This window comes from Macrobrachium nipponense, chromosome 3, assembly GCF_015104395.2.
Source record: "Macrobrachium nipponense isolate FS-2020 chromosome 3, ASM1510439v2, whole genome shotgun sequence".
Taxonomy (NCBI): domain Eukaryota; kingdom Metazoa; phylum Arthropoda; class Malacostraca; order Decapoda; family Palaemonidae; genus Macrobrachium; species Macrobrachium nipponense.
Genome location: NC_087202.1, coordinates 14,253,177 through 14,280,346, shown reverse-complemented (window position 1 = coordinate 14,280,346; position 27,170 = coordinate 14,253,177). Strand labels below are relative to the sequence as shown.

Sequence of the window (27,170 nt, the reverse complement as noted above, 5' to 3'; positions counted from 1 at the left end):
TGATTTTTTTTCGCGACGTGGACAAACCCTCTTGAAGGACGGAAAGCTTCCGTCTATTTCCGTTTCGTTAGGAGAGACAGACAGACAGAAGGAAAACAGGAAGAGCATTGATAAGAGAAGATAATCAAGTAGGGAAAGAAAAATGTGATAGGCATGAGTGCGCCAAAACTCGACGTACCCCGAGACTTCGAGGGAAATAGTAGGAAGAGGAACAAGGAGTGTTTATTTGTTTCGTGGCGACACCAGAGGACAGTGTTACGTATAGAGAGAGAGAGAGAGAGAGAGAGAGAGAGAGAGAGAGAGAGAGAGAGACGAAATTTGCGGAAATTAAACTTTAGGGGGGAGGAGACAAGCGCATGAAAGCTGTAAAATAGGCCTTAGAGAATAGAAACTCATATAGAAATACAACTAATTGACAAATTTTACTTTCATGTGTGTGTGTGTGTGTGTGTGAGAGAGAGAGAGAGAGAGAGAGAGAGAGAGAGAGATAGTGTTTGGGGTGCTGTGGTAGTTTGGGGGAATACCTTTGTCATCAAGTGTAAAGAGTCAGGTGTGTTTCTTTGTAAACAAGAATGAAAAAGAATCGCTTTGCAAACAAAGCAAAGCTGTAAACTCAGACGTCCACTTATTCATTGAGGGTAAAAGTGGCAATACTTTTCTCTCTCTCTATCTATCTCTCTCTCTCTCTCTCTTCTGTATGTCTCATTCCTACTTGCTTTTCCAAGTGTATACTTTTCACAGTTTTACAGATATGATTTCAGACAATGCTCACGACTATAGATCTCTCCCTCTCCCCCTTCCTCTGTGTCTCCGTATCATATAGCCTTCCTTTATTCAAAGGGTAGTTTTGGACCCACTTGATAGGGGACGTTCCGAAGTGAGATGAGAATCGCTTGGGGAAAAATATGCCCGTCCCCCTCGTCTCCATTGCAAAGAAAATATGCAATAGATCCAAGACGTCACACACAAACACACACTTATATATATGTGTGTGTATGTATATGTATATATATACATGTGTATTTATATATACTTACATGAGCGGTAAATTAGACACTTAGAAATTGACAGGTTGACAGAAAGACGCAGATAGAACGGGAGAACATAATACAGACAGGCAGACACAGTGAGACAGGGCCAGAGAAGTGGGTACCCGCACGAGGGGAAGAAGAGAGAGAGAGAGTGAGAATAAAAGAAAGAAGAAAAAGCTAGAGGTGAGGGGAGGAGGAGTCATGTCACCCTTCGGCCAGTGTTCTCCCTCCTCCCCACCCCCTTGCGGCCTCCTCCTTCCCCCTTGACAATTGGCAGTAACAAGGGGAATAAGGGGACGGAGACGTATAAATGGCCACCGCCAGTTCCTCTCGAGCCCAGTAGACGAGCGAAGGGGAGAGGAGTGAAGAAAGGTCCTCTACATTTCCCTTTTCTAAATCCTCCCCCTTTCTTCTGTCTTCCCCAACTCCCTCCTCTTTCTCCTCATAGTCTTCCTCCTTCATGGGGAGTTAGTGGGGAATGTGCGCCGAGATGGACGAGAGAAAGGAGGACGAAGAGGAAAAAATAAGAGAGTGGGGAAGACCTACTGGCACTCGGCTACCCGGGAGAAGAAGAATCGACCGTCAACAAAAATAACAACGTTTGGAGGGAAAGTCCTTTTTCCGGCAACATTCTGCTTGACTGAAGGAGGTAAGTACGTCAGAGTTTTTTATTTCAAGTCTAGACGCTTTTGCTTGGAATCGGGAATATCGGATGCCTAGTATAGACCACAAATAGACAGAACTGAGGCTACTTTCTTTACTGTCTGTTTTTAAACTGACACTGCTCACTCATCTTTACAGGCTCCAAATATCACTATACTTTAAGGTATCCTTGGAATATTTATCTTACATTTAAACACTTTTGCTTTAAATCAGGAATATCTGTGGCGAAATGTTGGCCTGAAAACAGACGCTTTCACTAGACTGTTTGCTTTATAAAGCGATGCTGTTTTCTCGTTTAGGAGCTTCTAAAATTACGATACTTGAAGGTATAGGGAGGTATTTAACTTAAACCTGGACATTTTTGCTTTAAATTTGGAATATCTGTGTTGAAATAGTCCACAATTAGCCTGAAAGCCGAGCTATTTATTTGTTTGACTGTTTGCTTCTAAATCGATGCTCCTTGATTGTTTAGAGGCTTCTAACACTGCAATACTTGCTCTGATGCAGCGACTTTTTTTTTATTTGAAATCAGACTTTTTAAACCGAGGCCATCTGCCTCTAAACACCAAGGGTGGCCTTCAAATCTTATTAAAGTGATTAGTTCTAAATCGATTTTTTTTTTCTTATGTTTTTAAACTGATAATGTTTTGCTTTTACACACCCCCTTCCTTGAGTTTTTTTATTTCTGTTTTTTTTTTTTTTTTTTTTTTTTTTTGTGGAGATGAAATCGAGACTATTTAAGAATACTTGCTTTTCTGCCGAAATTAATGGAGACTATTAGCTTGTCTGCCGCAGCTATTTGCTTTTCACCCGAGACTATTAGCTTTGCCACCGAAATTATTTAAGACTATGAGGTTTTCTGCCGAGCCAAATTGAGACTATTAGCTTTTCTGCCGAGCCAATATGAGACTATTAGCTTTTCTGCCGAGCCAATATGAGACTATTAACTTTTCTGCCGTGCCTATTTGATAGCTTCTCTGCCGAACCTATTTTGAGACTATTAGTTTTTCTGCCGAAACTGTTTGAGACTATTAGCTTCTCTGCCGAACCTATTTAAGACTATTAGCTTTTCTGCCGAGACTATTTGAGGCTGTTTTCTTTCAAACCACTCTGTTGTGACGTGTTAACCAATTCCGCAATTGATATGTAAGAAGCATCCCTTTCTCTCTCTGATCTAACTCATTAATTACGTACGTAATAGTTAGTCGACTTTGGAGAGTCATAACCGCGGGTGAATAGAAGATAAATTTTGAAATGGCCTCGATGAGGTCACTATCACTCCACCGGGGTGAACGAGGAGTGAAACTGATCGTCGTAAAAAATTAACTAATCAATTAAAAACATTACTTGTTAGATGAATGGATTTTTTCTCACTAGATATTTCTCGTTAGTTTTCGAAAGAGACAGAGAGAGAGAAAGAGAGAAATGATAATCACATAAAGCGAAACGTTTTAGGCGATTTTGATGAAATTATAAAAAACGAAAATAAGAAGAAAATAACCAGATTTTTATTTATCTTTGGTCACAGAACTTAGCATCACAGTGTCCTGAAATAGCCCAGGCCAGAGGGAAGGAAGGAAGCGGAAGAGATAGGAAGATGAATAGGGACTAACTAAGAAATACTGAGACGGAAAGATATTGCTTGATTGATTGATTGCTATACTGCAGCAGACTTGTGTCGCAATAATTGTATAATAAAGACAGATGAGGAAAGGAAATAGAGATAAAATAGACAGACGAGGAAAAGGAAATAGAGATAATAAAGAGAGACGAGGAAAAGGAAATAGAGATAGAATAGACAGACGAGGAAAGGAAATAGAGATAGAATAGACAGACGAGGAAAAGGGAATAGAGATAATAAAGAGAGACGAGGAAAAGGAAATAGAGATAGAATAGACAGACGAGGAAAAGGAAATAGAGATAATAAAGGCAGACGAGGAAAAGGAAATAAAGATAAAAAAAGACAGTCGAGGAAAAGGAAATAGAGATAAAATAGACAGACAAGGAAACGAAATAAAGATAAAAAAAGACATGAGGAAAACGAAATAGAGTTAATAAAGAGAGACGAGGAAAGGAAATAGAGATGATAAAGAGATAATAAAGCGAGACGAGGAAAAGAAATAGAGATAGCATAGACAGAAGAGGGAAAAAGGAAATAGATGATAATAAAGGCAGACGAGGAAAAGGAAATAAAGATAAAAAAAGACAGTCGAGGAAAAGGAAATAGAGATAAGAAAGACAGACGAGGAAAAGGAAATAAAGATAAAGAAGACAGTCGAGGAAAAGGAAATAGAGATAATAAAGACAGACGAGGAAAAGGAAATAGAGATAATAAAGGCAGTCGAGGAAAAGGGAATAGAGATAATAAAGAGAGACGAGGAAAAGGAAATAGAGATAAGACTCACACGATATAAGAATGGGGAATGGATCAAGGAGAGAGAGAGAGAGAGAAAGAACGGGGCAGATCAAGAATAAGAATGCGAAGAACTTGAGTGATTTGGGGGAAGAGTTTTATTTTCGCTGAGAGAGAGAGAGAGAGAGAGAGAGAGAGAGAGAGAGAAGGGTATGTTAAAAAGGCTGTTGAAATGCCGTTCGGTATCCGTGAAGTGCTCACAACCGGTGTGAGCGCTCGCAAGCGCGCGCGTTTCTATTTCCTGTTTAATCTACTCGCATAATCTACTAACCTATAGATTGCTGTTTGCTTTTCGTTAACTTTATTTTATTGCTCTTTGCGTTATTCATCTGTCTTATATTGTTCATTTGTTTTTGTCGTTAGTTTTTTTTTCATGCAGGAAGTTATCGCTTTTCGTTAACTTTATTTATTGCTCTTTGCGTTATTCATCTGTCTTATATATTGTTCATTTGTTTTTCTCGTTAGTTATGATAATATTTTTCACGCAGGAAGTTATCTCAAAAATGTAAGATACAGCTTTCCCGTGTTGTAACGAAATGTACCTTTTCAAAGTATGAATGTATGTTGATATAATATGTTTTATATATATGTATATAAATATATATCGTAAGCTGAAGGGTCTTTGCAGGACGATCAGAGGACTGGTCATTTGGCTAATAATTGAGAGAGAGAGAGAGAGAGAGAGGATTAAATCGACTTGCGTACTTTCATTTGAGTGCAATGGAAAGAAGTAAATGCAGAGCGGAAACAAACCCAGTCCATTTATCGAAGAAAGACTGACAGACAGACACAGACAGAAAGAAAGAAATAATGGACAGGTTGCTTAGTGTCTTGTAATTCAAGCCAATTAACCAAGAAGATCAATTATTCTCTCTGTGTGTGTCTCTCTCTCTCTTTCCTTCCTTCACGGTTACTGCCCAAAGAATCCACCGCTTCTGCAAAAACAGTGACGTTGACAATAGCCAGAGACTAGTGGTGGGGATTTCTTCATTTTTTTTTTCTCTCCAAATCTCTCTCCTCTCTCTGTTTCACCTATTTTTACTTTCTAATTTTGACGCGACTTGGTGGTCCAATATATTTCTTATCTCTTTATTTTCTTCACATACACACATTTATATATATATATATATATATAATATATATATATATATATACTATATATATATATATATATATATATAAGTACACAAATGCACATCTTTATATATATGTGTGTGTATTTTTTTTATGTGTATATATGTTTTACTTTAAAAAATAAAAAAGGACAAATAAATAAACCTTCAGACACCGCTGGCTTTCACGCCAGAGCGATGGTATCAGATCAAGAAGTGCTTCGAATGCCTTCCAAAATCTGATGTCCTCCTAACGAGATTCCGTTTTACGTTAAGATAAACAATCTCCTGAACGTGCTTGATTACTCGGCGCCAGAGGCGTTACGAGACGACACTTCTCTGGGTCGTTTTCTAGACCAAGTTTTTCAAAATTATGTTTCTTGTTATTTTTTTTTTAATTTCCTTTTCACGTGTCTTGTACTTAATATCTTCTTTTATTTATATTGTAATAATTTATCAGTTTTTCTATTTTCTCATATGTTTAATTATTGGCGTATTTATTTTCATGCATTTATTTATTCATCTAAATATGTATTTATTTATTTCTATTTATTCATTTATTTGTATTGACCGATTTATTTATTTATTTACCAAAGCCATTAATTGCATGTATATTATGCTCTGTAGTTTTATACAAATAGATAATGTTAATATAATAATAATGATGATAATAAAATTAAAGAGAGGAGTACCACAAGACAGCACTGAGGACCCTACAATATTCAATATAAACACTATCTATGTAGATTCATTTTAAAAACTTTGGTTTTACGCATTTAAAAAAGTAAATAACGCCACCACAACTCGTGCGCGTGCTTGCACTCATACTTACTTACGCGGCGTCGTGGCAGAATCAGCAGAGAGAGAGAGAGAGAGTGCGCGCTCTTGTGCAGATGCCCAGAGGACCAGATATTGGCTCAAATGGGCACATCCGTTTGCGTTCAATTTGTCCTTCCTGGTTTTTCCGATATAAGTTCTCTCTAAGGATGCTGGGTCCCTGCTGATAAGTGAAAGAGAGAGAGAGAGATTACGGCAAACATTTCTTAACCTTACAAATCAGTAAACGATGTACTATATGGCCTTCGTGAGTGTGTGTGTGTATGTGAGTGAGAGAGAGAGCCTACACCAAATGGTTTTTTACAGTCTGACATATCAGTAAACGTCTAACTAAACAAGATACTCAATGGCTTGAGAGAGAGAGAGGAAATCTCTGCCTTCATAAAATACTATATCATTAATGTGTCCCAAAATTTTGCAGGCCGGTTCTGTGCTCTCTCAACGAAGGCCTTTTGGAGCATGGCGTCGGTAGCCATGTTCGAGAAAGCCGCCATTACTTCTTGGGAACATTGGTTTGCAAGTCAACGCCTTCAGTCAGAAGTGAGTCGAAGAAAATATAGTAATGAATGTATTCATATGTAAACATATGCTAATGTGTTTATGCGTTGATTTGCGTCAGGGATAATGAATGGGCTGCTTATCACGTCTCGAGATATCTTGATCATTTGTTTGATGTCCTTGAGATGTCTTGATAGTTCTGGAGATCTCTTGACAATCCTGGCGATATCTTAATAATTCTAGAGATATCTTGACAATTCTGGAGATATCTTGAAAATTCTGGCGATATCTTAATCATTCTAGATATACCTTGATAATTATTGAGATATCTTGATTTCTTGGGATATCTTAATTGTTTTTTGTAAGCTCTTGACAATCTCAGCGATATCTTAACAATTTTTAAGATATCTTGATAATTCTTCAGATATCTTCATTTTGTTTAGATACTTTTCATAATTCTCCAGATATCTTGATAAATCTTGGGATACCTTCATAATTATTGAGGTATCTTGATCATTCTTCAGACATCTTGATAATTCTATATACCTTGGTATTGTTGATATATCTTGATATTTCTTGAGGTATTTGATGATCATTGAAATATGTTGATAACAGATGAGATGGACAGTCAATATTATTAGGCTTTGAATAAATATGGAGTTCTTTTCTTTTTTTAAGCTTTTGCTTTCAAGTACAATTAAAGCAGCCATTCTTACACCTTCGCCATTAAAGAAAAAAATAATACCAGAGATAGTGACCATTATTTTGGGTTTACTTTGTACTAAAAGATATAAGTTTGATACTTAAGGGCTAAAGTTCAATCCTATAAGGGTTTTTCCACATCACTACCGCTGTAAAATGGAACTGCTTTTTGGTACTGTGGTACAAAAAGGAATGGCATTAGTTGTTCTTACAATTATTTTCATCCACAAAAGTTTTTCCTGGGTTTTGAAAACTGTCAGCATTTTTTTTTTTTTTTGGCATACGTAAAACTTCTTAAATTGTTTTGATAAAGCTTTTGAAGATTCTTGACGTATACTACACTTACTTTTTTACTTGTTTTGACAAAGCTGTGACCACTGTTACTGTGTACACCAATATTTCTGCAGTTACTTTAAAAAAAAAAAAAGCACTTGTCTGGTATATATATTTTATTATTTCTTTCTTTTCAGGAAGAAGAATCGGACGACGTCAATATCTATTAAAAAATACGCATGTGCAAAGCCTGGAACCATGAAGAAATTCGACAATGAATGACGCCATATTAGTGCTGAAACACATGAATGAAAAAATAAGGAGTATGCAACATCAATGCGTAGTTTAAAGAGGCGATGTGGAATTAACAAAAAACATGGGAATAAATGAATTAGTCAACAGATACGAAACATAAAGACAATTCAATTTTCGAGTAAGTCCCTCGTAACATCAGTAAAGGATCGTTGGTGATTCAAGTTATGTCCCTTTCCTCCTTCCTACCTCCCAATTTCGTCTCCATTCCCACAACCTGAGACTCCACATAGTGCAAAAGACAGTTACGTAGCCCAAGCATAGACATTATTTAGACGTAGACAGTATTTAAGATGATATTTAGACACCAAGAAAGACAGAAAGGAAAGAGGCCCGGTTTTAGACGCAGCTTCGGAATGTGAGGATCTCGTACAACGCAATTTCCACCTCTTTTATTTCCTTTCCACTCGGGCCTTTCTAAGCCTAGGGATTTACTTCTATGGTATTTTTCGACGTCAGGCTTCAGAGATGGAATGCCAAGCAGCCCATCTCTCTCTCTCTCTCTCTCTCTCCCTCTATAAGCTTATCGTAGCCTTAAGCCTCTTTGCGGAAATACTTTCAAATTCTTGGGGATTCGTTGTCTTACTCTTCTCGTGTGTACAGGCTTGTGGGATGAAGTTGTTGCCTCGTTCCTGTTCTGTAACTCAAGAAGAAGAATGCAAACGGGAGGGCTTCAGCCTCTATAATATGACGTCTTGATCTTAGTGTTTTATCCTTCGTTACCGTCTTCCTCTCTTGCACAATATGGTTTAGTTTAATATAATGTCCTTCTAGAATATAAGTTCGTTTCATTACGAGATGAATTCACTGTTAATCTTGAATTTGCCACGTACAATATTTAAGTAGTCTGGGCGAGTTCCTTCTTGTCTTTTTTGTGAAAATGGTTTTTGATTTAGTCAGTCAGGTAACCTATAAACGCCTACTGTTTTAAAACTTTTGGTGGTAGGTCTCGAATCTCTAGATTAAGGTGGCTGTATGCCAACACATGGGTCCTTGTCCCAAGGAGCTGAAAGGGTTAAGAAGCTCTGTGTGGACCTCTGGACTCTACCTAACCAAGAGACAGCTAGCTACACGCATGCATATTATCTATATATATATACACGCACACGCTCGTTCATTAATAGATGTAGCAGTTATTTAGAGAGGAACAGGAAAGCCCCAAATGGCAGCTCCGTTTCAAGACAGAAAAATCGCTCTCCGCTTCTTTGCAATTGCTTTCAATCGTCCCTTCAACTGAGAACTGACTTTGCAGTCTGTCGTTGATCGTGAGACGCTGAAGAAGATCTGGAGTGGAAGAGAGATACAGGAGATAGATCGAGTTGCAGATCAATTGAAGGAACGATGAAGATCTTATGAGTAGCTGTGTATCAAGACTGCTCAGTTTGCTTTTCAGATCAAGTCAATAGCATAAACATATATTACAAACATTGCTGCATCGAAACATCTCAAGAAAGTAGTATCAAGCAAAGCTGTATCGTATCCAGTTTGTATCTTGAGTGCTTTTCTAACCCTCAGTTCGGCTGTGCGTAAAAACAGTCAACGCTTTCGCCATGTTGAAACACATTTGTTATTTTCAGTTTTATTTTTTACTTATTATTATTGTTTTGTTTTTGTTTTTTGTTCAATTATCTACGTTGGCGGCCGTTGTGCCTTCCTTGTCGTTATGATGGTGCTGGTAATCTTTAAGTTCTGGAAAAGCAATAATAAGTTTGACACCCGCAGTTCTGCTTTGATTTGCTTGGCTTACGCTTCTCGTGCATGCTTTGCTTTCTATCATTTCCGTTAGTTCGTTTGCTTGATGGTATATCTTTAGTGCGTGCTTGGATGTTTTGATTTGTCTTTTGTCAAAGTCCTGCCTGTAAGGACTCCACCTCGTGGAATTCTGGCTTGGATTCTTGTATTTCAAAATGGGGCGTTATCACCCCTCATCCACTTTTATTCGGCGTTTTTCTCCTTAATTCATCTAAGTAGTAACTCTTCAAGCATTCTATGGCTCATCTGTCGCTTTCAGTAGTTGGTTGTAATTCGTATAGACAACTCTTTTGCTGCCTTAAGTTAGTTGCTTCATTGCGCTCCTGCTCTATTTACAAAACATAATGAATAATTTAAACTCACACTTCTTCCATTTTGTTTACATTATTCATTTAGTCTTTTTGGTATATTTGTTGTGATCACCTTCGTCTGTCTAACTCATAAGATATTATGATTTTCGTTCTGTAGTCTTAGGTGAGTCTGCATTACAGTTAGTTATATAAACAGTCTGTTTACTGATATCACTATTGTTTGATACGTCTTGATATTATTCTGACTTGTCTTTATTATTACTATTGTCATTATGATTATTATCATTATAAGGGAAACTGGTAACTTGTTTGTTTTATGGCCAAAGTATTGTCCAAAACTATTATTTTTATTTTCAAATTCAGATTGCTTATCAACATTTGCTTCCATAGTTCTGGGCCAAGTTTTAAAATGCTTCTTTTTTTTTTTTTTTTTTTTTAAGCCAGCCTTGTGCTGGCACGGGCTCTTCCTCCTGGAGTAGCCCATAATTCTGTCTAACTTCACTTTTACATTAAGAAACTAAAAAGCAATACATTTTGTTGTATTCAGCTACATAGGCTCAATGCACGTTTGATGGTGTTTCTGTGCGTTACTTGTCAGTTGTTTCCTATTATCTTCATTCCTTCATCAACTTTTGGATTGTGTTCAATACTCTAATTTACTGGGATTTTTTCTTATTATGCCATATTCTATTCTGAAAAAGTAAAAGATTCTGTTACTTCCGCCAAAATCACTACCATTTTTGGCGTCTTTTAGGTATTTATCATAGCTTAAGATATAAACCACGCCCCTTGGATGATTGAGTTGCCAAAGGTCTCCCGATATGCTTCCAACCACATTGGAATATTTACCGAGAGTGTCTGTCTTCTAACTCTTGTTTACAAGATGTGTGATCAGTGTCACAGCTTATGAGAAATCTGCCATTTGTGACCTAATTGTGTAACTACCTTCATTTCTCGTAGAATATTTCCAAACATATCAATAATCCTTTGGCTTGGTTCACAATTTTGACTGAATAATGTTAAGTTTTTTGTCTTCAAGTTTTAGTTTTGTTACAGTAAGATTCTTCTTCTGTTATCTTTGATGCATAACTCTAGAGCTCCAGGCAAAGAAACCTGGGCCCTTCCAAATCACGTCTTCCAGTAGACGATAAGACTAATATGGATAGGTTCTGAAGCTCTTCCATAACATTTATTTGATTCTGTATTTATTTTATTTTCTTAATCACTCCTCGTCCTCTTCTCTAATTTTTAGCAAAGCAGATTTTTTCAGTTTACTCCACGATGTCGTTCGATTTTATTTTGCAAGTTTTATGCAAGGTTATTTTTTTAATTTGCTGCTCTCAAGTTCTCTTCATTTGCTTTTTTGGCTACTTAGGTACAATTTGTCTATCATTCCAATTTTAGTTCGCTGTTCTGACTTTTTTTCTTTTATGGTTCTGTTCAACATATATCGCTTTGTCATGACGCTGATGGCAGAAAAGCGTGTTCCTCATTTGCCTTATATGATATTGACCCGCGTAGATACATCTCCATATTAGTTTGGCCTCACTTGATACTGATGAACGGGGCTTATATGGGTGGATATAAAAATGAGTTTCTTATACAATATTAACCAAGATATTGTGCAAGTGCTTCATAAGTTTAATTAAAAAATATCTTTTTCCCATGCATATTTCACCTGACAGAAGTTATTTGATATTTGACGTAAACATTCAAGAGAAATTTACTTTCGAAAGCCATAAGGATTTTGCTGCCTTAAGAACTATATTCCTTCAGTAAAAGGCTACTTTTTTCTGTCGTTCAGTTGGGAAATCGAGGCTGAAAAAAATAAAAGCGAAATGTCTTTCACATTCTACACTTGTCAGGAAGTCTTAGTCTATTTAATTATTCTTTTGTCCTCTGTACCTGGTGATGTTCACCTGAGGTTTTCTTCCTAATTACTGATTATCTGTCTCTATAATTTTTTTTTTATTTATTTTTTGTTCGCTTCTGCTTTTAAGTGTTTTTATAGTTTTTCTTGACTTCTCGTTTATTTTTCTTAACTGTGTCACCCGTTTCGATGCATTTCGAATCATTTGGCCGTTTGACCTCAAATTCATGTTTTCTTAGCTGTCGGCATTCACTACTGCCTTTCCTAAGTGTTTATAGTTTTTATTTTTGCTATATCTCACTAGTTTTCATTTATGTATTCTCGCTTTCCATCACTTTAGTAGTGTTCCTTTTGCCGATCTATTTTTTCTATAAAATTTTATCCTTTTCTCGCTATTAACATCATTTGCTCGTTCATTTATTTTGTTTTGAAATTTGTATAATATTTTTTTTAGCATATTTCATCTCTTTACTTGTTTCCTTAACTTTCATTATTTCATTTCAAATGAACATAGTATATATTTCATTTTCGCTCTCATTACCTGCTCATTTATTTTTTCAGTTTAAAGTTTAGACATACTATATATTTTTCTTTTATCAGGTTTTTTAATGTACTGGCTTTATATCTTTAATTTGCTTTTCATTCTTTTTTTAACTTAGTTTAATTTTCAAAGTTTAATTTCAATGTAGTGTCCATTTATGGTGTCCTTCAACTGCTTTTTATTTTATGATTTTCTTTTGAGGCTTCCTGCGTCCTTTATTCGCTTTTTAATTACCTTATTATTATCCTCTTTTATTTGCATTATTTTCTGTTATTTGCTTCTTTTATTTCAGTTCCAGGTTCCTTTTATTTGCGTACTTTTATTACATTATTTTATCAATATATTTTGCCCTCGTACCTTTCAATCGCTTTTAAGGTTCTCACTAAATTATTTTTGTTGATTACGCTTATTTATCGTCTTTTATTATTTAATTCCCCTATTTTTTCCCCTACTGGCATCTCCCACCCGTTCCCATTTGAGTTATATGTATATTTTATTTGCGCCTTGCTTTTGTTTCTTTTTCTTAAAACAGTCTCAATCGCTAAAAAAATAATAAAAAAAAATATTAGATACGTAAGACTATATACCATAAAATGTCAGTCCATATTTTGTACATAAAGTTATATTATATAAGTGTATATTGCATCATTAATTGCATGGGAAACCGTAATAGTAGTGTTTTTGGTATATATACGCGATATATATATATTGCTACAGGTTTTTTTTTTTTGCCGTGTAGGTGAACAAAATTTATATAAATAAATATGAATGAATCTTTGACTCTGTTTCAATTCTGCCTTGCCGAAATTAATAATGCGTCATAGAATACAAAAACGTACAAATAAGTCCTATGATTACAAGACAATTAAATGTATACTGCAGTGAGCATCTAATATTGCCATTGAATGTCAAATTTAGGCCAAAGACCACAGGCGCTCGGTCCTACGACGTCATTCAACGTTGAAAGGGAAACTGAAAGCAAAGGAAGTTTGAAAGGTGTAACAGGAGGAATATAGATATAAAGGGGAGAGATTGGCATACAAGTGACAATTGTGTGCAAGTAAGGCGCCATTGCTATGCGTTGATTCTCAGAAATGTCAGCAGCAGCGACTGCAGAGACCAGTACCAACAAAGCCACTTCCGGCACTCAGTCTTGGGCCATCAACTGTGTCACTTACAGAAACAAGACCGCAAAAAAAAAAATGGGGGGTGATCATATTTCACATGTAAGAGACGTATTTTCATTGATGAAAATTGTTAAGTACACACACACACACACACACACATATATATATATACATGAATAACTTGATCACGAAGTATATAAAACGTGATGCTATGTATAAATAAAGGTTTTTTGCCACGAAGGAAAAAATGAAAAAGCGAGATAGCCAAGTACTTTCGGTCCTGTTCGGACCCTTTACATTTATATATACATACATACATATTAAAAGATAAGGTAAACTTTCAATTTCATCATTTTCATTAATGCGCTTGCTCTGCTCTCTTGTGGCAGATATGTAAAAGTTCTCAGTGAACATTATCTAAGAAAGAACATGCCTAGAGTACTGAACCTTGACACTCAACTCACTACACCCCAAATGTTGGAGAGTGAAAACGTGACAGGTTATATGGTTAACGCAGAGACAACGGCAACGTTACTCAAGTCAGCCGGAGAGATAATAAGAGATAGCTTACTTAACTGCTAGGACTTTAAAAGGCTTACCACCAGAATTCAAGATGTTTCTCGCTGTGTAGACCAGAAAAAGGCATTAACGTTTTCTCAGTTTAAGGCCGAGTTGAGACCCTTTGAAGAAATCTGAAAAACCCTCGCAAACAGCGAGAAAATAATGAAAGTTTAATGAATTAAGTGATAGACAGAGAAGTTATTATCATGTTAAATGCTATTCGTGTGGTAAACTTGGACATTCTGCAAAGGAATGCAGAATGAATAGGCCTAACTCTAGCAAAACTCAGGGATACAGGCCAACCAAAGGATGGTGTTTTAATTGCAAGTCTGCAAGCCACTTCACCACACAATACCGCAACAACAAGGAAATGAAGAAGAATGCAGCCAGGAATGTGGCTAATGAACCAAATATTGCCAGTGATAAAGATTTCGCATTTTGTGCATAAAGTGCTGAAAACCCTGAAGGTAAGGTGTTTAATGACAATTTATCGGTAGATACTGGCGGAACAGTGCGCGATTTCGGAGTAAGAAACTTTAACCCAAAGAAAACCATGATAGAACTAGCTGATGGGAACAAGGGCAGCCGTATAGTCCAAGGTAAAGTAGATGCCCAAGTAATTTTGATGATAGTGGTAGATTATGTAGAGTTACAGTGAAAGATGCATTGTATATGCATACATATAACTAAAATATATTTCCTGCACAGGCAGCAACACAATAAGGCGCCACTGTGATCTTTACCCCTGAATATGCTATGATGAGATCCCCTGGTGGCGCAGCGTTTGACAGAAAAATAGGGAAGGATATATTATTTAAACAGTGTTAAAGGAAAGAACATTGCTAGTGAGACAGTTATGGAGTGGCACAAAATTTTAGGACATTATAACATGAAAGACAGACTTGAATTGGAAAGTGTAGTTGAAAGAATGTGTATCTCTAGCAAAGAAATTCGAGACTGAAGTATGTAGCCTAGGGAAAATGTCCCAATATATGTAGTAGGGAGCCCGACAGAAGAGCTACAAATAATTTGGAGTTAGTTCATTGTGACTTAGCATAGCAGGACCAATGAATGCTGTTGAAAAAGGAGGTTATAAGTTTGCCATAACTTTTGTGGATGATTACTCTGGCAGTTCGGCATCATTATGGTGTATATTATGTTGAAGAACAAGAACATAAGCCACGGAAAAATTCTTGGCAGTTACCGCTGCGTATGGTGCAGTGAAATCTTTTCGAACCCACGACGGTATTGAATTAGCTTCAAGTGATTTTAGATCCCTCATGGCAAGAAATAAAATTAAACCTGGATTTCCTGCTCCCTATTCCCCTCACCAAAACGGTACGGCAGAAAGATCATGGAGAACCTTGTTCGAAATGGTGAAGTGTTTACTGATAGACGCTGGACTACCGAAGTCATTGTGGCCGTATGCACTTAAGGTGTCAGCCTAATCAAGAAACAGGTGCTTCGACAACAGGACAGGCAAGACTCCTTATAAGACATTAATTAGGAGAAAGCCTAACCTCAATGATCTACATTCATTAGGTGCTACATGTTAGCTTACCGACGACATGGAAACACGTTAGATGAAAGAAGTGTTAAAAAGAGTATTTTTGGGGTACGACGGTGAGAGCTCTGCCTACCTAGTGTATCTTCCGAATGAAAATGCAGTAACACAGGAGCGATGTGTGAAATTCACCTTGAATGAGGGAGACAATAGTAGGCCTAGTATTCTACATTGTGAGGGTGATGATTCAAAGAGTCCACAAACGCCGCAGGAGTAAGACCAGCCAGATATGAAAGAAAGTAACGAAGGGTCAGCCATGTTCGAGGAAAATGGAATCGACCGTGCAAATAAATATCCAAAGAGAAATAGGAAGCCCCCTAGCTACCTAAATGATTATGTGCCAAATGGTGATGACACAGACCTTGTGGACAAGGCAAGCTGGTCTGACCACCACTGCTTTAAAGTAGTTGATGTCCCAGCCACATTTGCTGAGGCTATATCATCCACAGATTCTGACAAATGGAGGATGGCAATGAATGAAGGAAATGATGCATGTGAACTGCAACCACCTCCAGAAAATAGATCAGTGATAGGTGGGGTTTATATCAGAAAGACAGGCCTTGATAACCTCACGAAATATAAGGCAAGACATGTAGCTAAAGGATTTTCCCAAGTAAAAGGTCCAGACTTTAATGAAACATTTTCACCCAATGTAAAGTTCACTTCAATAAGGATGTTGATGCAGGTTGCAGTACAGAAAAACATGCCAGTACAACAGATGAATGTCAAAGCTGCACATTTTAACGCAGAAATTGATTGCCAAATTTTCTTAGAACAGCCAGAAAGATTTGTAAAAACAAATGGTAATGGTGAGAAGCTTGTATGTAAACTGAAAAGTCACTATATGGTTTAAAACAATGTGGTAAGAATATCTTATTAATTTCGTGACGTCCCTTTAAGACCCAAATCTATATATAAAATCTTAGGATGATTCTGTTGTGATTATTTTGTTTTGGGTCGATGATATAATTACTGCTGCAAGCAACAGTCAATTGTTAAACAGTATGGCGGTCCGCTTGAGTAGTTTTACGATGATTATGTAATGATAAACCAGAGAAAGTATTGTGCAAAGGTACTTGAACGATTCAATATGAATAACTGTAAGCATAAAGCAATACCATGTGATGCAAGTGTTAGTAAGGTTTGTGATGATAGAAATTCTGCAAATTAACAGATCCCAAGGAATATTGAGAAATTGTGGGCAGTTTGACTTATACTATGACTGGAACTAGACCAGATCTGTGCTATGTTGTAATAAAACTGTCTCAGTTTATATCCAAACCAACTAAAGCCTGTTTAGGGATATCAAAGCATGTTCTAAAGTATATAAAAAGAACACTTGACTTCAGTTTGGGATTTAATAAGTCAAATGAACCATTACAACTGACTGGTTAATAAGATTCTGATTGGACGAATTCTGATGATAGACGCAGTATTTCTGGTTATGGATTTCTTATGAATAATGATTGTGGATTAATTTCTTGGAAGAACGAAAAGTAAAGGGTTGTAGCATTATCCACATGTGAGGCTGAATATATGGCTATCAATTAACAAATTTGTATTCTGACATGACAGGTTATAAGATGGACTGTGTATATATAACTTTGTATGTTGATAATCAAGGTGCTATTGCTTTGGCTAAAAATCCTGTACATCATCAACGGTTAAAACACTATAGAAGTAAGGTACCACTTTATAAGGTCAGAAGTGGAAGCGAGAATTGTTAAACTTTTGTATATTCCTTCAGAAGCAAACATTGCTAATCTGTTTAGCAAACCCCTGTCTAAAAGATGGAGAAATTTAAAGTTATCAGAGGGTGACTAAAGTTTAATGGGCGTATTAAGTGTATAAATGTATAAATATATATATATATATATATATATATATATATATATATATATATATAAACTGAAGCAACTATCTTAACAGGGAAGGGAGAGAGAGAAAAAGAGAGAGTAAGAGGGAGAGGAAGTGAGAGAGAGAGAGTAGAGGGAAGTCTGGTAGGAGAGGGAGAGTTTATTGGTTGTAATTCAGTTCTCCTGAGTAGTGCCAGGTTGGTCAGCTAGTATATATAATATATAATATATATATATATAAATATATATATATATATATATATATATATATATATGGTCAGCTAGTATATATATATATATATATATATACATATATATATCATGTCTATATATATATATATATATATCTATATATAATATATATACTATATATACTAGCTGACCAACCTGGCACTACTCAGGAAAACTGAATTACAACCAATAAACTCTCCCTCTCCTACCAGACTTCCCTCTACTCTCTCTCACACTTCCTCTCCCTCTTACTCTCTCTTTTTCACTCTCTCTCCCTTCCCTGTTAAATTAGTTGCTTCAGTTACATTGTCCAGCATTTTTGACGTTTAATATTTCTCTGCTTCTCACCCCCATTCCTATTGGAGGTGAACTTGGGCATCGGGAGTGTATCTATTCATCCCAGTGACTTTAAAACTTTGGATTAGACACAAATATCTGTAGTTTTTAGTTATTTTCACATGTCACTCCCTTCCTAACCCCTTTCCTATCAGGGCTAAAATTACAATTAAAGGATATCGGGAGTGCCACTATTCATCTTAGCAACCTTGTGAACTATTAATTAAGACATAATATCTTTGTATTTTTGGCTATTTTTTACATGTCACTCCCTTCCTAACCCCTTCCCTATCGGGGCTAAACTTACAATTAAAGGACATCGGGAGTGCCACTATTCGTCTTAGCAACCTTGAAAACTATTAATTAAGACACTAATATCTGTTATTTTTGGCTATTTTTACATGTCATCCCTTCCCACCACATTCCTATCGGGGATGAACTTAGACTTTAAGGGCATTGGGAGAGTCACCATTCATCTCAGCTACCTCGAAAACTATGGATTTGATAGTAATATCTGTTATTTTTGGTTATTTTTTCATGTTGCCCACTTACCACCCCATCTTATACCTCCTCTCCCTACTGGAGCTGAACTTGGACTTGAAGGGCATCAGGAGTATCACTATTCATCTCAGCGACCTGAAAAACTATGGATTAGACACTAATATCTGTTGTTTTCAGTTATTTTTACTTGTCACCCCCTTCCCACCCCTTTTCACAACAACCAACCTCCCACCCCCCCCCCCACCATCAGGGCTGAACTTGGACTTGAAGGGTACCAGGAGTGACACTATTTTTCTCATAGACCTCAAAAACATCTCCCTTACCCAACCAGTGGTCCAATTTTAATTCTGTTTTCTCCATGCCCTTCCTCGGTCTGATATTGACTTGCATATAGAAAAAATCTCACCAAAATCGGTCAAGAAATATGGATTGTATAGACACACATGCACACACACACACACGCACACACACACACACATATATATATATATATATATATATATATATATATATATATATATATATATATATATAAATGTGTGTGTACATATACATATCCATATGATATATATATATATATATATATATATATATATATATATATATATATGTGTGTGTGTGTGTGTGTGTGTGTGTGTGCGTGTGTGTGTTTACATATACATATGATATTTATATATATAAAGGAATATTGATTTATTGAATGTAAAATTGCAGAAAAGGTTGAAAATTGATATTTGCATATAGAAAAAAAGTGTGTACACTAGACAACAGATGGCAGTAGCGCTTGGCGTAGGCGGTAGTCGCCAAGGATAATGTATCGAAAACAATGATATTTGGTCCATGGATGTCTAGCGTGAGTCTGGTATATAAAGGCCCAAACGACGATTTTTCGTTGGAGCTGAAACAAACAAGTATATAAATTAGCTGTATCAATGTTTTAGGATATATGTATATATATATTTATAGATAATTTATATTAATTAATATATATATATATATAGATATATATATAATATATATATATATATACAAGCTATATATACGCAGTCAACTGCATTCAACTACATACCTACTTTTTTTAACTGATGAAATAATAAGTATTATAATAAGCAAGGCAATTTGACTTTAAGTTCATATAGCCTAATAAATCGGCATGTAGGTTACTGTCAGTTCATATAACCATGGTTAAGTCTGACAATTTTCCCTACTACTAGCACTATAATGGACACAGTATCATGAAGCCTAGCCCTATGCCTGCTGCAGTTTTAAGTGTTAATGAAGTGTTATATTGTTATTTACCAAGTTATCAATAAGTTTTCAAACCCATTTATACAGAGGACTCAACTGAATTTGATCTGTCAGAGCACTTGAAGGTAGTAGGCTATTCTTCAATTTTACCATTATTAATTTTATCTTAAAGGATACTTCGAATTCATGCTACATTATAGCTTTAAAAGTAATATTTTCCAACTATACGCTGTCTTTTTTCCATCTGTCCATCCGCCTGTGGTGTTTTTGTATGGTAACACTGCGTCCCGGGCTTTAAATAGTTACGGTATGTGTAAGTTTTAGGTAAATAAAAGGATATCTGGGTGTACCTTTGCAACTGAAAAGTGTTTTAATAATTCACTGTATGTGAAGTACACCGTTAATATTCGAAATAGGATATTATTATTATTGTTGAATGTAAGCTGAATGTAACTATCTAAAGCCCGGGACGCAGTGTTACCATACGGAAACACCACAGGCGGACGGACAGATGGAAAAAAACAGAGTATAGATAGTCTACTAAGGTTGATAATTAAATAACCAAGGGTAGCCTACCATAACCTAACCTTAGCTTGGAAAAGGTAGCCTATCTTGACGTAACCATCAGGAAATTTGATTTTTTTTATCTGTCCCTGTCCACAGACTATGAAATACATCTCGAGACTTGGCTAGTTATGAAAGTCTAAGTTATTCTTACAGACTAGCCTAAGTTAGACTGTGCAATGTAAATAAGTATGTTGAATTATAGGTCAGTATGACTGTGATATGTTACATAGCTTTATATATGTACCTCCTAGTAATAGTTACACTTGAAGATGTATAAATTACTTGTATGTCATGGTTCATGTGCTTTGATCTGGTTCTGTAAGGTACTTACAGTGTACTCTCACCTGAACTCCATCTGTATGAATATGAATTAATACAGACTGAAATTATTATTAAATAAATAATTTCTCTTATAAGATCTGTGAATAGCCTCGTGGGTTCAAATATGCCTTAAAAATGCCTGGAGGTCAGTGCTACCTTACTTTGGTTATAAACTGGAGAAAGGATACGGAGCCAAACTATGGATCACACATATTGCAGTAAGCATTTGTACATTTTCAAACCTCCTGGTATGCATGAGCCTAAGTTTCTCCCACAGACTTTGAGTCCAGAATATGTTAAAAGGCAACAATGTGGCTATCAAAGCAGATTTAGTCTATTAAGAAGTAACCAGAGGGGGCAAGCCGGCATAGACCTCAGTACTGGCAAAGACAAGATTTATACAGCCCTGCAAATTACAATATTAATTTTATCCATACTAATAAGATTAGACACGGTACTTCTGAAAATCCAATAAAATAACTGTGAAGACTATTGAATATTGGCTGTTAGCAATTAAACCTAAGTTATTCATTATGCATGTGGATGAAGCTTACATGGAATGACAGCGTTGGAGATGACAATTATATTGTCAAATTTTAATACCTGTCAGTTTGACCCATGAATAAAGAACAAAAATAATTAGTTCTGCCTCGAGAGAGCTGTAATGTTATGGCAGTAAGAAAGGCACATGTCGTTGGCAAATTGGTCAACTTTATTGCTCAAATGTAGAAAACTACAGCAGACAAAATATTTTTATTTCTACATATAGTACACATTCCCCTTGGTAAATGCTCCAAAGATCCTTGACCAGTCTTTTAAAGACTGCTGAGAAAATTGGCTGTCAATGCTACATGATCATAATGTTATAATGTCGCCATATCTGCAAAACTTTTTGGCTTAACTATAGAACAAATATATCAGGAAAATTAAATAATTTTATTTCTGCATACAGTACATATTGTATTTAAGAAATGGTTAAAAAATCAGCTGACAGCCTTGAAGGACAACCGAGAAGACACGTTCTATAGAGTTTACAGGGTTTCCCAAATTCCCATTAGATGGCGCCCGGCAGTGCACGTCACAAACTGGTTTGACTATCGTAGGTTCCCTATGATATCCAAGCTCTCCACTCAGTATCTATAAGAAGGAAGCCTTTTCGCAGTCGCACTATGAGAAAATTTTTAGGTGGAAAGTAAGATGGAAGAGAATATGAACAGACTGAGCTACAGTAATAGGTCTGGAGGGAGTTGCAACAGCTATGGGCCGAAGGATCGCTGCAAAGAATATGTCATCCTGAAATATATTGCAGAGTTTTTGACCCTAAAAAAGCAAGTACGAACCATTCTGACTTCAATTTTGCTTCCACCGTGGGCTATTTAGTAGGTACTAAAACTCAAAGGAAGTGCGAACAGTCGTGACAAAAACATTGGCACTAAATTTCGCGCCAAAACTCTAAAACGGAAAAATCTGCATCCACAGAGATCTCTGGCCCTTGTCGAAAACGTCAGTTGCTGGGAACATAAACTCTTCAATAACCCTTATCATGCTTGATAAGATAAGATCAAAAGCTCCTTACCTGCTCTCACAGTCATCGTCAACCGCAGTCCCCACTCCCCACATTCTTTCTTCTTCCTCGTTTCTGTCTTTCGACTGAAACTAACACAAGACCCTCCTGAAGAAGAAGAAGGAAGAGAGATCTTGGGTCTCCTTGTCCGTTCAGCGTTATGGAGAAGGCCACGGCGGCTTTGCCGAGGAATTTCGACAGATATACCGAGGTAGGAGGCGTGAAAATATGTAAAGTTTTATAATTAGGACAAGGAATGCGGAAGGCTTTGGTGATCGTTCGGTCTTATGCGGCTGTTGTCGGGTTCGTTCTTATTTAAATTTTCTCGATTTTAGTAACAAAATATTGACCTGTATTGACCTATTTATCGAGGCCGAAGTCAAGGTGAGTGAGTAAAGAAAGATTTTTATACAAAAAAAAAAAAAAAAAAAAAAAAGACACCGTTGGATAACTTATCTGTAACTTATTCTAGAGTTAAAGTGAAATTACGTTTTTGAAAATATGCCTTTATCAGGTTTTACATTGCTTTAAAACTATAATATTATTGAATCGTAATTTTGGACGTTTTTTGCATTTAGTGCCTCGATATATAGATCAATCCAAGTCAAGTCACCAACCCCGTTTGCACGAACCTTGCAAGTGTATGTATTGCATGTATACTCCTTGGGAGATCCGCTGAGTATTTTTCCATCTCTCTCTCTCTCTCGCTCTCCTCTCTCATCTCTCTCTCTCTCTCTCTCTCTATATATATATATATATATATATATATATCTATATATATATATATATATATATATATATATATATATATATATATATCGCACCGAATATTCTCTGCTCGTGCATAATTAATAAGATCAATCGGCCTTCACCTGCCACTCCAAAATGGAACGGACGTTAAAGCTATCTGAAAAAAATGTTTAAACTATGTGTGTAAATTCTACCCCTGTATTCAGGCTGTCATTAACTTCAGTATTTCAGTATGTAGTAGTGACGAATGTTTCTTGTATGTCTCGTATGCATGTGTGCATAGTATTTGTACATACACACACACACACACACACACATATTTCTATGCAAGAATATGCATTTAGATAAAAAGCTGGTATCTGATAAGCGACTGGTAGTACATTATTCGAGACCGCCGAGATGACACTGAAAGCAAGATCTTTCTAATCAAAGGCAATATACGATAAAACATAGCAACAGTTGTTATCATGCGGCTGTTCTTCACAAGACCAGAGTCGAATACACACACACACACACACAGCTGTTAAACTCGAAAATAAGCAAGTTTCGTGGGAAAGTCAACACGAAATGAGGGGCGATTCTTGAAGCTATATAATTCATAAATACGTGCCACCATCGAGTTCTTTATTGATGAGTTTGTCATCTATTTTATGAATACTGCAGAGATCAGACAATTTTTGCGAATATACCAATCTCGGTGCTCTCTAGACGCATTCATGATTCTTCCATCCAGAATTAGAAGCACTCGTCAGGTTACAACAGCCCCAAAGAATAAAGGGTACATACCTGGAGTTGTGATCTCTATACCAGTACTACGTAGTTCGGTGGCCTTCCACCAGGGCGGCGTTGCAACGCCTTGCGGCCATTTTTAAAGGTCTGACAAACCACAAATTGAACAGGATTAGCGTGATTGTGAATGTTTTTTTATTGTTAATGTTTAATGAGTAAGTGTTTAGCAAATTTTTATGGTTTAGTGAGTAAGTGTTTATTGAATGTTTATGAGTAAATGTTTAGTTTAGGGTTTAGTGAATGTTTACTAAATATTTAGTGTTTTGTGAATGTTATTCAGTCTTTCTTATGCAAGAATTCAGTGAATGTTTAGTTAGTATTTAGGGTTTTAATGAATGTTTAGTGAGTGTTTAGTGCATGTTAGAGTAAATATTCAGTGAAAGTTTGAGTGTTTAGAGTTGAGTGAAAATGTTATGTGAATGTTAGTGTTAAACAACTGTTTAGTGCATAAGAATTCAGTGAATGTTTAGCAAATGTTTAGGGTTTAATGAATGTTGAGTGTGACAAGTGTTTAGTGAAGATTTAGTGCATGTTAGTGTTTAATGAATGAATGTTTAGTGTGTAAGTATGTTTAGTTAGTGTCTAGAGTTTAGTGAAAATGTTTTGTGAATGTTAGTGTTTAACGAATCTTTAGTGAGTAAGCACTCAGTGAGTGTTTAGGGTTTAGTGAATGTTTGTGTTTAGTAAATGTTTAGTAAGTATTCAGTGCATGTTTAGTGAGTGTTTAGTAAATATCTTATGATTGTTAGTGTTTAGTGTGTAAGTGTTTATTTTGTTTAGTGAGTGATGAGTGGATGTTTATTCACTGTTTAATGAGTGTTTAGGGGTTTAATTAGCATTTAGTGAGTATTTAGTGTTTAGTGAGTGTTTATTGTATAGTGAATATTTAGTGAGTATTTAGTGTATAGAAAGTACTACGTGGATGTTTAGTGTAAAGTCAGTGCTTAGTGATTATTTAGTGTTTAATGAATGTTTAGGATTAAGTGAGTGTTTAGTGAATGTTTACTGTATCTGAGGTATAGTGAGTATATAGTGAGTGCTTTATGAGTGTTTAGTGTATTGTGAGTGCTTAGTGATTGTTGACTATCCAGTGAGTGTTTAGTTATTGAGTGAGTGTATGTTAAGTGTAAGTGTTTAGTGAGTGTATAGTAAGTGTGTGTATAGTGAGTGTATAGTAACTGTGAGTGTTTAGTGATTGAAAGTGTATTGTGAATGTTAGTGTTTAGTGATTGTACATTACTGTTTAGTTAGTGCTTAGTGACTGTATGCTAAGAAAGTCCTGTAATTTACAGGAACCTTTTATGCTAGACACTGCTTAGATCCAACAGCTGTTGCTTAGGCTTTGACCACAATGGTTGGAGTGCTTAGGCCAACCTGTTTTTGTAAAGTAATTTTTCTCTGTGAAAATGGGTCCATTAATATAATAATAATATAATAGTACACCAGTCGTAAAAATGGTAATAATAATAGTAAACAGGTAAAAGTAATAGTAGCAATAAAAATAATAAAAGTAATAAAGTATAGTACCATGAGCTGGACCGAGACCTTTCAATATGGCCGCTCGAGGTCACACGTTAGGCAGGGAGATCGCCGCCACTCCAGTGAAATACGCTCTATCCCCCAAAGCCTGGTCCAGGTCTATTGTGACTCTTTCTCAAGGGTCTGTTCTGTACAGCATTATTTTAGAGGGCTATTTAAAAATTACTACAGTAACACCTAAACTTAGCGAACTTATGATTATTTTTCCCTATGCAACCATTTTAGACGTGATACATATCTGGATATGTCTCTTTAAGTGTAAAGTACAGCTTAGTTTAGGTTAGGAACTATGTGGAATTGCTGTTGGCTATAAGCTACCTAGTGCAGGCTGGAATATAGGTCCCTTTCTTTCCTAACGAATTTTCGGTTCTCATCAGAAAGGCCATGCCCCCAAATGTCTATTAAGTTGAGGTGCTACTTCTGACTGGATATAGTTCTGCTTTTCAAGAACGATTGAATCAGTTATCTATCCATAATTCATAAAGAATGGCTTTATAAGTTCCTTTTCTTAAGGAAAGTTCTTCTCAAAAGGTTAACCGAGAAACGATCAGCCTATAGCGTCACTTCATACTTATCTTCAGGTCTTCGGGCGCCAACGCCGGAGTTCCGTGGAGTTCAAGAACCTCACCAAGAGGGATGCCCAGTTCCAGCTGACTCACGAACTGCAGAAGCTCCTCCTGACGTGTCCTCCAGCGCAGAGGGACATCACGCAGAAGAACTTCGAAGGGTTCGAAAAGCTCTACGGAAGATTCATCAACGAATCTGGCGATTCAGTTGTCTGGGATCGCATCGAGAAGTTACCGGATGGAGCGGTGAGGTTCCACAAGGTCGAAACCTTACTCACTTCATGAGGACCTGAAGCCTTTCTTTTACTGATGAGCTTTATTTATTGAATCATATGTGGAAAATGACCAGAGAATTGCTTACATAAACAGTATACGAAGTCTTTCCAGAGTCCCTTAGAGAGTAACAGGACATTGGTCTCAACGGCATTCGAAATGTAAACAAAACCACTTAGGCAACTTGACAGATGCAAGTCAGTGTTGCCAACCCAAATGACGGCCAGTTAATAAAAGAATTCAGCTCCAAACAAAACCAATTATTTTTTCCGCAGATCAAGAACTACTCGTCACTCAGGGGACCTGACCCCAACGAGGTCAAGGTCATGCTGGACAAACTGGTTGTCGTGAAACTCAACGGAGGTCTTGGGACGTCCATGGGATGTCGAGGCCCGAAGTCAACCATACCTGTGCGATCCGACCTGACCTTCCTTGACCTCACGGTGCAGCAGATAGAGGTGGGCTTCAAAAGGAGATAGATACCTTGACGATAAGTTAGATTTATAGGTGTAAAAGCGGTGTCTTAAATAAATACATAAAAAGTAACAAATACAACTATTATAATTTTTCTCTACAAATCTTTCACCACTTAGATCCTCCATCCCTTTAATGCTTTATTTTTTAAATCCTTTATCCTTTAAATCTGTTATCCCTTAACTAAAACCTTTATTTTTTATATCCTTTATCCTTTAAATCTTTTATCCCTTAATTAAAACCTTTATACTTTAAATCCTTTGCCACGTAAATCCTGTATACCCTAGATCCTTTATCCCTTAAATCCTGTATACCTTAAATTCTATTCATCCCTTAAATTCTTTATTCCTTAAAATTCTTTATTCCTTAAATCCTTTATCACTTAAATTCTTGATCACTTATGTACTTGATCCTTTAATTCTTCATCCCTCAGCACCTGAACATGAGATATGGATGCAACGTCCCGTTGGTCCTCATGAATTCCTTCAACACGGACGAGGACACCGAGAAGGTCCTGAGGAAGTACCAAGGATTTCAGGTAAACAAGAAACCAAGGATCAAATGAACAATGCAGTCAATAAATATTTC

The 27,170-nt window shown here is 36.4% G+C and overlaps 1 protein-coding gene and 1 long non-coding RNA gene across 2 annotated transcripts in view; both read left to right on the top strand.

Moving 5' to 3' along the window:
- Positions 1-1,360: 1,360 nt before the first annotated feature.
- Positions 1,361-13,093, top strand: LOC135221638 (uncharacterized). Its single transcript, XR_010316058.1, has 3 exons — positions 1,361-1,680; positions 6,478-6,596; positions 7,727-13,093. It is a non-coding gene; the product is annotated as an uncharacterized LOC135221638 (long non-coding RNA).
- A 9,110-nt stretch (positions 13,094-22,203) lies between these two features.
- Positions 22,204-27,170, top strand: part of LOC135221637 (UTP--glucose-1-phosphate uridylyltransferase-like) — a 20,485-nt gene continuing 15,518 nt past the window's right edge. Inside the window, exons 1-4 of the mRNA XM_064259314.1 lie at positions 22,204-22,402; positions 25,851-26,081; positions 26,384-26,566; positions 27,016-27,120. Of these exons, the coding sequence (XP_064115384.1) occupies positions 22,352-22,402; positions 25,851-26,081; positions 26,384-26,566; positions 27,016-27,120 (570 nt within the window). The 5' untranslated portion in view covers positions 22,204-22,351. The remainder of the gene's footprint in view (positions 22,403-25,850; positions 26,082-26,383; positions 26,567-27,015; positions 27,121-27,170) is intronic.